Source organism: Pteropus alecto, unplaced genomic scaffold (genome assembly GCF_000325575.1).
Source record: "Pteropus alecto unplaced genomic scaffold, ASM32557v1 scaffold143, whole genome shotgun sequence".
In the NCBI taxonomy this organism is placed as follows: Eukaryota; Metazoa; Chordata; class Mammalia; order Chiroptera; family Pteropodidae; genus Pteropus; species Pteropus alecto.
The window spans coordinates 4,504,853-4,518,628 of NW_006434828.1; the positions used below are offsets into that span (position 1 = coordinate 4,504,853).

General features: G+C 52.3%; 1 protein-coding gene across 7 annotated transcripts in view; it reads left to right on the plus strand.

Moving 5' to 3' along the window:
• The first annotated feature begins 7,673 nt into the window (after window positions 1-7,673).
• FARP2 (FERM, ARH/RhoGEF and pleckstrin domain protein 2) overlaps window positions 7,674-13,776 on the plus strand; it is a 69,969-nt gene continuing 63,866 nt past the window's right edge. For all 7 annotated transcript variants that reach the window (XM_025045444.1, XM_025045446.1, XM_025045447.1 and 4 more), the window contains exon 1: window positions 7,674-7,901. In XM_025045444.1, coding sequence (XP_024901212.1) covers window positions 7,701-7,901 — 201 coding nt within the window. In that variant the 5' untranslated portion in view covers window positions 7,674-7,700. The remainder of the gene's footprint in view (window positions 7,902-13,776) is intronic.

Here is a 13,776-nt window from a genome sequence, read left to right on the forward strand (position 1 = left end):
GTCCTGAACTCTCCAGGTGGCCTCAGCTAATTACATGAGCCCTGAAGTCGAGCTCTTTCTCTGGCTGACAGCGGGAGGGACCACAGAGAGAGTGAAGCTCACGAAGGGTCCAGCAGGCCGCCTGCGAAGGTGGGGGAAGCTGAGGAGTGCAGGCGGCCTCTGGACGCTGAGCGTGACCGGCGTGGACTGGGGGCCTATGTCCAGTACCCACACAGAACCGAATGAGCCTGGGAGTGTGTGCTGCACCAGTGCACCACACGAGACCCCAGGCCAGTGGACACCTCGAGTTAGACCTCGTGAGACCCGGGGCAGAGAACGCTGCTGGTCCACACTGCACCCACACTTCCGGCCCGTGGAGACCGAGATGATAAAAGGCCGTTATTTTAAGTTGCTAAGTTTGTGGCGAGTTAAGATTGCAATAAAAACTAAAGTACACTTTAAAGCAGCTATTAAAATGTTCTGAGAACTCAGGGTACTCGAAACAAATGGAAAGGTAGAAAGTCTAGGGGAAAAATAGAAGATGGAAAGAAAAACATGGGCATTTTAGAACTGAAAAATACAATAATGACAAAGTGGAGGTAGCACAGAGTGAATTTATAGTACATGGACATGGACGTACAGTTTTAAGTCAGGTTTTTTTGTTTTATTTTTTAATCTTGAAAATTTTACAATGTTATATTGGCCTGGGAGCCAGGACACTGGTTGCTGGCCTCACCTCTTCACAGACTGGTCTGTGGCTTCCTTCTCTGGCTGCGATTTTCCACAGGACAGGACGGGGCTGGGCCAGCGTTTTGTCGCGTAGGACTCTCTTACTCCCTCTCAGTGATGCCCTATCCCAGGGCTTCCTCGAACCCTTATATACATTGAAAATTGTTGCTGGATCTGTTTTGTGTGTGTGTGTTTTAACTTATGGAAAATTTCGAACATTCACAAAAGTAGAGAAAACAATATACCAGACCCAGCTTCAATAACCCACAGCACATATGGGCAGTAGTTTAGGGGGTTTTGTTTGTTTGGTCTGTAGTCCCCTCCACTGATCTCTGCCTCCTGGGATTATTTCAGTGAGTCCTAGACATTGCTCCATTTTATCCATAAACACTTTAGTGTACGTCTTGAAGAGGGTTCTTTCCCTTCATGTGTGCACAGGGCCGGCTAGGGAGTCAGCTGTGCTGCTAAATGTCTACTAGGCCCCGCCCAGGGCTGGCGCTCACTTTCCCGGACTGTCCAATGAGTGTTTGACTCAGGATTCAAATAAGGGCACATGTAGCATTTGGCAAGTAACAGTTTTTAAATTTTAAATTTAATAGTTTCTATCGCCTCCACCCCACTTTTTTCGGCCATTTATTGAAGAAATGAAACCATTTTCCCCAGAGAATATGAACATGCTGGTTTCACCTGTGGTCTTTTAGGGCTGAGGCTACATTTCATTAGTGTGTGTAATGAAGTTTCTGAGTCTTAAAGTCGCGTGAACTAATTCTCTTCAAAGTTTAGCCACTGTTTTAAGATTCACTTAGGATTATCTGTTTTATTTTGAGTTTTTAGGGCTTGCTTTTCTAAAATACTGATTTAATCATGTAAAACCATTTACAAGGTTCCCAAGTCAACACGATGAGACGCTATTAGAAGCGGCAGAGTTTCCAGCATTGTCTCCCCAACACCTTTCCCCCACAGGTAACCACGCTCCTTAGTCTGGGTTCATCCTGTTGTCGTTGGAATCAGAGCGAATGTGTGCGTTTGTGTTCCTCCTCTTTTAACACAAGTTAGTGTGCCACGCGCCTGCGTTTGGACCTCGCTCTTATTCGCTTTCACACCAAAGCAGCATATGGACGTCTTCCTACTTTTGTGAAGATTTTGACGTTAAATTGGGCGGCTTTGTACCAAAAAAAGCTGAGAATCAGTCAGTTAACTAGGTTCATTTTGGCTCTTAAAACTTTTTTTTTCAGTTAATAGAATTTTATTGAATATAAAATCAGAATACCTGATGGTTGAAGGTCAAAAACATTGACATCTGTTTAGTAATCAGGCAGTTCTTATAAAACCTAAAAAGTAAATTGTAAGGCTTGCAAATGTTGCGTCCAGAGTCATCTCTTTGGACCACTAATCGGTGCTGCATTTGTCTGCGAGCTTCAGCCACTATTCACACGGTGGGGAGGGCCATGGTTTTATGAGGTTTGGTTTGTTTTTGGCTAGTAACTACTCCACGTTAATGGGAGTCAAGAACACCTTTCATTTTATTTTCACACTGAGCTGTGTTAGCACAGAATCATGGATTCTTGGAGTTGAAAAGGATCTCAACTCCAGGGGGGAGCCCTCCCTGCCCCCCGCCCCATCTGCCAGAGTAAAAGCCTGCCGGGCGCGGCGGGCGTGAGTGAGGGCATTGATGGCAGAGTTGGGAGTAGATCCCAGGTGTGCTGCCTCCAGGCTTCTCCACCCCCCAGCCCTGGGCTGCTGCGCCCTTCCTCGGTTTCCCCCAGGGCCTGCCTTTTTATTTGGCCCTTTTTGTCGCACCTTGATAGACACCCTTCTCTTTATGGGAGGTGCCCTTCTGGCAGCAGAGGTTTTGAGGTGGACTGCGACTGCCCTTCCTGGTGCCGGGGGGACAGCGCGGCCCAGGGTTTGGGCTGCCGTCAGTCCTGAGGCTGCGCGCAGCTCTGGAGCAGTGTGTGCCGGTGGGCTGCAGCGCCTTCCCCCCAGGTTTCCAGCGCCAGACGCTTCTGCCGTGCTCAGCCATGCCAGCTTCCAGCAGACAGGGAAGCTGTGCGCTGGGGAGGGCGGCGTCTGTGCAGCTGGCACCCTCCCGTGGGCGTGCGTGCCGGCGCCCGCCTGCCCTCCAGCTGCCAGCCGTTTCTCATCAGCTCTTTGGGGCTTCGCCTTGCAGTGCAAATTCTGACTGTTTTTTTCCTCCGGTTCCTTAACAGTGATTGAATTACTTAGTTGCCGGTCATGCTTAGTAGAAAGGGAATAAAAAAGGGTTCATCCCTCGCTACACTGTAATAAAGAGGTAGAGCAGCCCAGCCTCAAGGAGCTGGGTGGGAATCCCACGCGGGTATCATCGGCAGTGGGACTACGTTCCCCGGACTGCTGCGGGGCTCAGACTCAGTGGACGCTGGTGAAAATAAGTGCCACATTCTGCTTCCTTAGGTGGTCAGTGTAGGAACACAGCGGGTCCTCACGTCATCGATAGGGTCTCAGAAACTGAGACTTTATGTGCAACGACGTGTAATGAAACCAGTTGTGCCAGAGGCTGATGACGTGACCAAAGGCTATGTTCCTGCGGCACGTTTCCGGCCACCGGACATCACCCAGCTCTACATAAAAAGGGAATAAAAAAGGGTTCATCCCTCGCTACACTGTAATAAAGAGGTAGAGCAGCCCAGCCTCAAGGAGCTGGGTGGGAATCCCACGCGGGTATCATCGGCAGTGGGACTACGTTCCCCGGACTGCTGCGGGGCTCAGACTCAGTGGACGCTGGTGAAAATAAGTGCCACATTCTGCTTCCTTAGGTGGTCAGTGTAGGAACACAGCGGGTCCTCACGTCATCGATAGGGTCTCAGAAACTGAGACTTTATGTGCAACGACGTGTAATGAAACCAGTTGTGCCAGAGGCTGATGACGTGACCAAAGGCTATGTTCCTGCGGCACGTTTCCGGCCACCGGACATCACCCAGCTCTACATAAAGACCCCAAACGCTTCTGATGTGAAACACGAAGCAAGGGCAAGGTCTGCAGACGTTTAGGAAAGATGAAGACAGACGAGGACGATGACTCTTTTCCCCCGCCGCTTCCGGTTCAGGGCTGCGGGGGCTGAGCCCCTGCCGGAGCTCGGGGTCCAAGGGGGGCCCCACCCTGCTCAGGCCGTCCTCCCATCGCTGGACAGTCTGGGCATTCAGTCACCCCCACGGGCACGTCTCTGGGACGCGGGAGGAACCCGCGTGGGGAACCAGACGTGGGGAGAGTACACACCCCACGGACAGGGTCCCCACATAGAAGTCAGTCTTTTTCTTTCTCATCAACGTAATAACGAAACAATATTGAACAAAATGACGTCATTCAAGCACCTGCTATATGTTTTTTGGTCCTCCTAAAAGAGGCAACCAAAAATGTTTCAAGGAAGGTGGGTGCTTCTGCACACCGGGCGTTTCAGCAGCCGCGTCGCTGTGGATGGGTGGCCACGCGGGGTCCACGTGCTGACTTCCCGGCTGCTGCAGGCTGTGCCCCGGCCCTGACTCTGTCCCTTCTGAGTTACGTGTTCCGTGGCAGAGCTTTTTTTTTAACTGGACTTTTTTGGAGTGGCTCGTAGTTCACAGCAAACTGAGTGGAGGTGCAGAGCTCCCACACACCCCTGCCCCCCACACACACTGCCTCCCCACTACCAGCACCCCCAGTTGTGCATTCATTACGAACCTGCATCAACATGCCATCACACAAAGCCTTGGCAGACTTTCGAGCCTTGTTTTTCCAAGTTCAAGGTGGAAATGTGTCTGGATGGTTTTTAAAGTTGTTCTTAATGAGGACGTGTGCCCAGGCGCTGGGTTTGCAGCAGGAGCCCTGAGCGTCAGCAGTGGCCGTGGGATCCAGCCACTGGAGGCGCTTTTAGGAATGAAGCCCACGCAGCATTTCGTTCACGTGGAAGGAAGGTGGGCAAACAACCGGGAGGCCCTCGGGTCCCTGGTTCTTACAGCGCCACGTCCCTCTGGCCTTTGGGAAGGGTTCTCCAGCAGCAGCAGAGAAGTGAGCGGGAGTGCCATCGACGTTCAGGGTCCCAGGGCTGCAGAACACTTGGTGTGCCAAGGGCTCTTGCTGGCCTTGCTGTGTTTCTAGTCTAGCTTGCATATCCTTGCCTTCATAATGTTTGTTTATAAGCACGCAAAACAAAACAAATTAAGTTCCGTTAGGTCATAATTTGTATGAGATGGATTTGGGACGTACGTTTTTCCTTCCACTTCTCCCATTGTCAGACTGTAGAAAGTGGCTGTTGGATGAGCAAACTCATGTTTCTGCAGGAAGTGTCTACTTACGCTGCTTGTCCTAAAACATCAACAGTCTTTGAGCCCAAGGTTAAGTGACATCCACAGCATTGGTGTTACATACCAACTTTCTCCAAGTTCTCTACTTAAAGCTGAGTAATTATTCAATGGGTAGTTCATGACGTGTTACTGTTGTGTAATAGCAAACAGATTTTTCTCTAGACTGTCACAGCAGGGCCCTCACGGGGTCTTAAGCAAGTCTGTCTTCCAGGATGGGAGTGTCTTGTGGCCTGAGCTGCAGCATCAGCTGTGTTGATGTTTGCTGTGGGCTGGGTGAGAACAACCAGGAGGGGCTTCATCTAGGGAGCTGTGTCTTAGTCTTCCTTGAACTAAGGAAAGTATTTCTCATTCGTCTCTTCTGCCTTTTGTTCTTATGACAGATGAAGCCAAGTTAAATTAAAAGTATACTGTTTTAAATATGCTTTTATTATAAAATGAACAGTTATAGAAAAATTGCATGAATCAAATGCATGGCTTAATGAGTCACAGAGAGGACAGACCCCTGCGCCAGGCGCTCCGGACAGTCCTCCGCTCTGAGAGGGCCAGCGCCCCAACTTGTCGCCCAGTGTTCTCACCCGAAGGGGCACCTCTGGACACTGGCTGTCCTGAGCTTTCTCAGAGTTATGTGTCTAGAATTGACTTTCTTATAATGAGTAGACCAGAAAGAGCCTGAATAATTTTTTTCCCTCTAAAATTATTATTAAGAAAAAATATAAATGAGAATTATACAATGGAATAAATAAGAAAAATGGCTTCTAGAAATATCTTCAGGTTGTATATGTTTCCAGAATTGTCGCTTGAGATGGAGGGTTGCTTCGGTGCCCGAAGTAAGACGCCTGTGGCCTGTCTCAGAGGAGCGTTCGATGAGCGTGAGCTGTCGTTCTCACGCTGGAGATGGCTTCTCGGTGGGGTCTCCGTTCACGTCCCCGCGCTGTGGCACTCACTTCTCAAGTTCTTTGATGTTTTTTGGTGCCAGTGACGTTAATTAAGTAAATGCTGAGAAAACATTCACAGAAAGAATTTAGTTCCTGCTCTCAGAGGGCGTACAGCCTGGAGAGAGCTCTGAGGGTGACAGGTAACTGCCAACCTGGACCCAACGCGGGGCTCAGCTGACATGTGCCTGGGTGGGCCTGGTCTGCTCATCTGTGCAGGAATCGGGACGGAGATGGGTTTGGCGAGATGACAGACTCCCTCCATTGCCCATGCGGCTCGCATCCCCTGCTCCCGCGAGTTCTCGCTTCCTCGCGCTCTGCTGTTTGCGTGGTGGGTCAGATTGTGGAAGCCCTCTCGGGGTGGACAGTAGGGGTGGCTTGGCAGCTGGTCACCAAGAGGCTTTCTGAACTTAATTCAAGAGATAAAAAGTTCATGAGTTTGTCTCGATAACAAACATGAAAAAGAAAAAAGGGCCAGAGGACTCAGAGCAGTTACGTTGGCCTGCAAGGGACTGGACCGGGAATTTAGCAGGATTAGTTTTCTAAAAAATTTCCTGCAAACTAGTAGAAGACTTTTTGAAGATAATTAAGTGAAATAAAATAACTTCTGCAGTGGCTGCATCTTTCCTGACTAACCATCTGGCACTCGTTTGTGCCGTGCTTTTATTGTGAAGTGTTTTTCTTTAAGTTGACTTTCAAACATAAATACATACATTTAAGAAAGAAATTTGCCATAAATAGAAGGTAACTAACTATATTAGTGATAATTAAAAGCCAGGCAGCATCACTGGATTCTAGCCGACACTTAGCCTGTTCTTTCTTTGCTGGAAATGATGGCATGATCAGCCCTGTTCAACTTCACAGCTCAAACCAGAGACCTTCTCGTGGCACAGGTGCCACTCTGGGCCAGCTGCCCGACCCACTTGGACCCTCAGTGCAGTCATCGTCAAGGGGGCACTCCTGGGTAGCGATGCTGATTATCGTGAGGTGGGGGTTAAAGCAGCTGCTGGGAAGGGCCTGGCCTGTGGCAGGTGCCTCCTGACACCGGGTGTGCAGCCCTCATGACACTCACCCAGGCTGTCACTCGGCACTATGTCTGAACTACTTCCCATAGCACTGGTGGCACCCACTCCAGCCTGGCGAGACACGGCTTCAAAGAAGCAAGGGGTGCAAAGCTGGCAGAGACAAGCCTGCTGTCTTCAGCTACTTTTCTTGGCGTTTTCCTCACCTTGTCAGCAGAGACGAGGGACCTGCTGAATGCTGCGTGACATGTGTGGGTGCTGTGCCCTGCTGCATCCAGCACTCACAGTGTGTGGTCAGCGCGGTGGCCGTTTGGGCTGAGGAGGGAGGGTATGCCAGGCTGCTCCGCAGCCCAGGGCGGTGCAGGCTGCGGCTGGCTATCACCCCCTCTCCACCAGGTGAGTAGTGATGACGGGCTCGCGTGTGAGATTTCGTGGGCTCAGCGAGCTACATGCTGCCTGGCTTACAGAAGCACCGAGGAGGTGCTGATATTGGAGATGTTGCCTGTCATTGTTTTGTGTCCCATTGACCCACATATGAGTAGAAGATAACCTCCTTTTAACTATCGTGATGCAGTTAAGACTCATAGGAGTTGCAGAAATTCGCAAAGAATTCCCGTGTACCTGATCATTTTTTTATATTGTTTCATGTCTGAATAGCCAGTGATGATTCTTTGGGTTTCGTCTTGTTTCAGCTGTTCTTCGCTCTTAGCTGCTGACGAATGGGGGAGATCGAAGGGACATACAGAGTCCTGCAGACCCCAGGGACCCGTCTGGGCGCCCAGACCGCGGGGGGAGTGAGCACCCTCGAGCCTCTACAGACTCTCAGGGCGGTGACAGGGACCTCGGCCAGGATGCAGGAGAAGCACCTCCACATCAGAGTGAAGCTGCTGGACAACACCGTGGAGATGTTTGACATTGAGGTAGGAAGCGTGATTTTTGGAGGCATATTTCCTTATATTTTCTCATAGTCCAGTATCATGTCCCAGATTCCATTTGCTAGTTAGATTTTGCTTATTTGTGAAGTTGACCAAGAGTGGCTTTGGTGACACACAATAAAACCCTTGGGAACGGCGTGTCCCAGTTTCTGCTCTTAGTTTGGAGAGTGGTGTTCCCCTGTCTCCCCTTCGAAATTCTGGTATCATTGGGCTCTCCCTTCTTTTCTTTTGAGGGGCTGGCTCAGGCTGCAGGCTGCAAACCGGAACCACGTGGCCGCTGCCCAGTCTTCCTGGGTCAGCCACTGGCTGCCTCGGTGAGGGGGTGTCGTTTAGCCTCACTAGGCGTCAGCTTCCTTGTCCGAAATGTGAGGATGAGCACAGTCCCCCTTCTCGGGGTGGCTGGGGTGAGGGTTGAACACTCACCAGGCAGAGGGCCGAGCCAGGGATTGTCGCCCAGCGCCAACACGGCCTGTTTCTCTGGTCAGCACTGATAACACGTTCATTTGGAAATTTCTGGAAAGTAGATCGCGCTGCTAACGTTGACAGAAACAGTTGTGTATGTGGGGTGTGTGTGTGTGTATTTTTAAACAATAGCTTTAAGACCCACGTAATACATTAGAAAATACTTTTTCTGATTTCCTAAAAGACATCAGAATGAATGTTCTTTCTAAAAATTATCCTTTTCACATGTAATGCATAAATATATTCTCTCTTAAAAATATTTTCATATTGACTTCCATAATGTCATTAGAAGCTTTTCCAGTTCTTAGTGTCACAAAAGTAAGGACAAGAGAATGAACTGTCGCAGGAGGCCTGCTGGTGCTTGGGTTTTTCTGTCAAGAAGTTAAGGTGCCACGTGGGAAATAAAAAGATGATTGAGCCGTGGGCCGGCCGTGGACAGGAACCTCCCTTAGACCCCATCCAGACTACGTTGCCTGGAGTGGGTGGGGGAGACAAGAGGGGCAGAGGGAGCCCCTGGTAGGATGGGAGGACGGGCCTCAGGGCTGCAGGGAGGGTGGCCACCCCACGCTTGGAGCCTGGGCACATCGGCCTCTCTGGCTGAGTGACGACAAGGATCTCGTGCCTAGATTGGTCATGTATGAATTCAGGACCTGAACGCCCCTGTTCAGGTCCTGTTTGAGTAGGAAATGCAGTTATTTCATCAGGGCCGTGGGAACTGGAACCGTGGAGCCTGTCCGGCCTCCTCCCAGCCCCTCCCGTGTTGGAAGGGGCCCCTCTGCAGGGGGCGCTTCCCCCTCTTCACCAAGGTCCTCTGCCAGGAGTCACCTGCAGGAAATAGGCTACAGGTCTGGGAATTCACTGGACGCCCAAATCTCTCCAGCCAAGCGTTCACGAGCATTTCCCCCATGTGCCCACCCTGGGTAAACACACCCGCTGTGGTCAAGGCCGATGACAGGTTCAGAATTTCTAAAAGACGGAAAGAAGAAAGAAAGGAAGAAAGGAATTGTATTACAGTTTGCTTTTAGAGCACCTTTTTTTGTTCTGCTTAATGATCTTTATCTAAAGCTAGACTCCAGAAAGAAGAGAGCACACATTTATTGTTGAGTCACAAATAGAATGGGAAGTTCACTTTTACTAAGTATTGGGGTCGTTTTATGCTTAAGGAAATAAGAGATAGTGTTGTGTAAGGATTTCAGAATATTTAGAACTTGTAGAAGTTTTAATAAGTTGGGATTGTTGTTTATATTAACCAAATACCACTGCCGTGTTTGGTATTTTGATGTACCTGGAAAGTGACCAGGAATCAGACGCAAACTGCTGTTGCAGATCCCGAGCTGGGTAGAGTACTTTTTCAGTTGTGTTGCTGCTGATGCATACCCTTTAGGAGGAGTTAAAATTAAGCTTTTTTGTAAGTTAGTTGTATTCTGCTTCTAAGCGCCCTATCCTCCAGCTAGCTTTGCTCAATAACAAACCGCCCCAAAACTCAGCAGTTTAAAACGACCAATATTTACTAGCTCTTGCATGTCTGAGTGTTGCCTTGGAGGTTCTTCCGGTCCAGGCTGGCTCAGAGGGGCAGGGTGGTTTAGGGTGGCCTCACTCCCAAGTCCAGGACCCCATCTGGAACCTCCCTCCAGTAACAGCCTAGCCTCGCTCACCTGGCAGTGGAAGCTGTAAAGTCCCTGGAGGCCTAGGCCAGGCATTCAGGGCTGTAGCTTCCGCGGCGTTGCTGATGAAAGCCAGCCGCCAGGCCGCAGCAGATTCAGGGCGGAGAAGCAGAGCCGCCCGGATGAGGGCATGCCGAGGAGCCCGGCCTTTTCGCAGGCTTCCGCGGCAGCTGTTTCAGTGGGTCTGGAGGGCGGTCCCGGAAGAAAGACTGAAGCCCCAGTGGTGTCAGGGGGCTGGGCCAGTTCTCCAGATGATAGCCAGATAGCCACGCGGCCTGGGCCTGCCCTCGGCAGGCGGAGCGGCCTCCCAGAAGCACTGCTTCCACTGCCCTCCAGGAGGGGCTGGCTGGGGCGGCTGGTTTGTCCTGCACCTTTGTCCCCAGTGTCTCCTGTGGGCACAGCTCCGAAGATCCAGGATCCAAAGATCAAGGCTGGTTCCGACCCGGGTGCCCCATCTCTGCTCCACCATCGTTCGTCTGCTGCTGGTCTGTTTCCCCACTCCCACCCCACGCCCCTCACGCTTGACCGGAGAGACAGACTGTGGTCAGGTGACATTTGCTGTTGGACCTGTGGGATGCTGCAGACTTGCAGTGTGGGGCATGGGCTATGGAGCACTGAGGTCCCCGGCCGGGTGGGTCTCTGTCAGCTGCAGTGAGGGTACTCCCCGTCCCACGCCTGGCTGGTGGTCCCTGGACGCAAGGCTTTATTTGAGTCCCTGCTATACGTTCAGTGTCTGGGACCGCGCCTTGCTCCGTGACTGTGTGCTGAACGAACAGGGAAAGCTTGGGCTGGAGCGGCATCTTGACCGAAGGGCGCTTGGACTCTCCCCGCTCACTGTAGGGTGTTTTCGGACCTCGGACTTAGGTGTTTTGTTTTGTTGGTTGTGGGGATTTGGGGCCGTCCATACCTGTCTTACGTCTGTTAACTTGGTTTATTTTTTTCTTAAGCCTTAAGCAGTAGGGTCCGTAAACTGCTTAAGGGCGGATGTGCCGCTGACACCTTGGGAAACACTGGCTTCCACCCGCAAATGGTCGCGAGCACCGGCCACGTGCGGGGCTGCAGGGAATCCCCTAGTTGATAGTGAAGGTTTATACTTAAGGGGCCTTTTTATTAGGGAAGAATTTGACATTTAGTTATTTTTGAAATGCTAATATTTTGCTTCAGTGGAAAACGTAGAGCTCGACCTGAAGACCTGTCCGCTGGGCCACGTCTGTCTTTCCTGCAGTCTGCGGTGGGTTGGCCCGTGTCTGTCTCCAGCATGGGAGACGCCCTCGCTGGCTTCACGATGTTGTCTTCAGAAGGGTGAAGTCTGCATGACCCGGCTTTAGTTATATCTCCCGTCTCCCTGTGCAAATGAACTTGGTTTTCCGTCAGTGTAGACCGCCATGGCGATGGCAGATGTTTCTAGAGCTGAAACTGCGGACAGAGGGGCTGGTGGAGCTGATTAGGCGTGGGGTGCAGTGCAGTCCCGGCGCGCGACGACGCTCGGCGATGGGGGGCTGACTTCGCGTAGCACGCCGGTCCCCAAGGGCACCGCGGAGCCGCACGCACCGCCTGGCGCCGTCGTGCCGTCCGCACCTCGTCGCGTGTGGGGTGACGCCCCCCGCGCTCACAGTCGTGTGACAGTACCGCGGGCGCGATGTGCACAGAGCGTGGCACTCCGTCATCGACGCCCGCGCTCCTGGCCGACGCGTTCGCTGCGCTCCGATCGCTCCGATGAGAGTGTGCTCTTGCGGCCGTCGTTCTCCCTCGCGCGCGATTTCATCTCTCGTCGTCTGGCCCAGCAGCTTAGCCGCCGAGCAGGCCGGTGGCCCGGGGCAGGAGGCCGGCCCCAGCCCAGGTGTGCAGCGGCCGCGCCGTCTCGGTGCGTGCGAGCCGCTCTGCGGTGTTCCCGCGGAACTGCCTGCCCCATCGTAAGCGGCGTGCGTTTTGTTGCAGCTTTCTTTCTAGACCTAGGCGACACACGCTTGTTTAATTCTTGTGGCCCGTGGGTCAGGATGGCTTGAAGCCAGAAGCTAAGGTCTTCTGTCTCCTGAACAATATTTAATAGCGTCAAAGGGTAAAGTTGGGTAGAAAATGCTTCATACCTTTATTGAGACGTGTCCTATAGCGTGCAATCTGCCCATCTAAAATGTACAGGTCAGTGTCCTTGTAGTGTATTTATAGACTTGTGCGACAGTCACCAGTCAGTCATGGAACAGTTCGGCACGTCCGGAGGAAGCCGCACGGCCTTTAGGTCCACCGCCGCCCCCCAGCCCCCTCCCGCAGCTCCACGCACGCAGCGGTTTGCTCTGTGTGCGGCTCCCGCCGTGCTGGGCGCTTCAGGCGCGTCCGGCCGCGTCGCGGAGCATCGTGCTGGGAGTTCGTCCCCGTTGTGGCCCGGGTCAGCACCGCCCTCCGCGTGGTGGCCGAACAGCGTCCCCTCTGTGGATGGATCACATTCTGCTCATCGTTCAGCAGCTGGTGCACGGTCCACCTTTGGCAACTGTGAATAATGCCGCTGCGCACACTCGTGTGCAAGCTCGTTCCTCAGCCGTGAACCTAGGGGTGGAATCGTGTGCTAGCCCTGTGTCGACTCGTTTGAGGAGCCGACAGACTCTTCCCGATTGGCCGTAGCATGTGCGTCCCTCCAGCAGTGCTCCGGGCTGCAGCCTCCCCACACCCTTCCCTGCCCTCACCCGACCTTCTGAGTCCAGCCGTCCAGCGGGCTGTGAAATGGTGTCTCATGACAGTTTGAGATGACATTTTAGAAGTTAGTTTAATGACAAAAGGAGGAATGTTTTCATCAAAAAGATGAGAACTGTGCCATGACAAAGTTGTCTTCGGGGTGGTTTCTTGGACAGATTGTGAGTGGCGGTGAAGTCTGACCTTGCCGACCTGGTCACCACATGTAGAATGGCCGTTTCGGCCCCCCAGAGTCGTGAGGGCCACGGAGAAGGCCCGGCGGAGGGGTGGCCGCAGTGATCCTTGGGGAGCGAAGCTGACAGAGCAGCCGCTTCCTTGTGATATGTTAAAACCATTTCAGAGTTTCCTTGAGAGTTGTCATGTGGATTTAGAGAACCAGGCACCGCCAGTCACAGTGTATCTAAGTCAGCGTTTACCTCATAATGGCCGCCAGCGTCTAGCATCACCCTGGCGTTACATTCGTTTGCTGCAACTTGGAGAGAGTGCAGGGGGTGCACCTCGTGGCTCTCTGCTGGCTGCTAATTAAATCAAAATGTGCCCTCCGTGCGGCAGGGCACCTGCTGCGTGGTCACCTGCGGCGTGGTCACCTGCTGCGTGGTGCAGGGGGGAGGCCCGTGTAGGCTTCAACCGTGTCCTGTTTTAAGTGACCGCTGATGTTTACTGATGGGATTTTAAGCTGTCCGAAGGTTGGTCAGTGGCCAGTTTTTTGATCTAGTAAAATCTTGATTTGTTTTCAGTTGATTCACTGAATTTCTGTTTCCCAAACCATGAAAGACACCATCTGGAAGCCATGTGTCAGCCTGCCTTGTCCTGTGTGCAAAGCTGTGGCGCGGGAATGCTTTCCGCTCCCAGCGGAGTGGCGTGCGGTGTCTAAACTCTCTCCCTGCGTGCCGTGGAGGGAGAGGTCGGGAGTGAGTGTGGTCCTTCCTGCGGCGGCCTCCTGCTGGGCCTCACAGGGTGCAGTGTCCAAACAGTGCCACCTCTCGTGGTTGATTAGCCGGTTTAGGAGTCAATGCAAGTCATAGCTTGTTTATTATCTGGACGTAGGT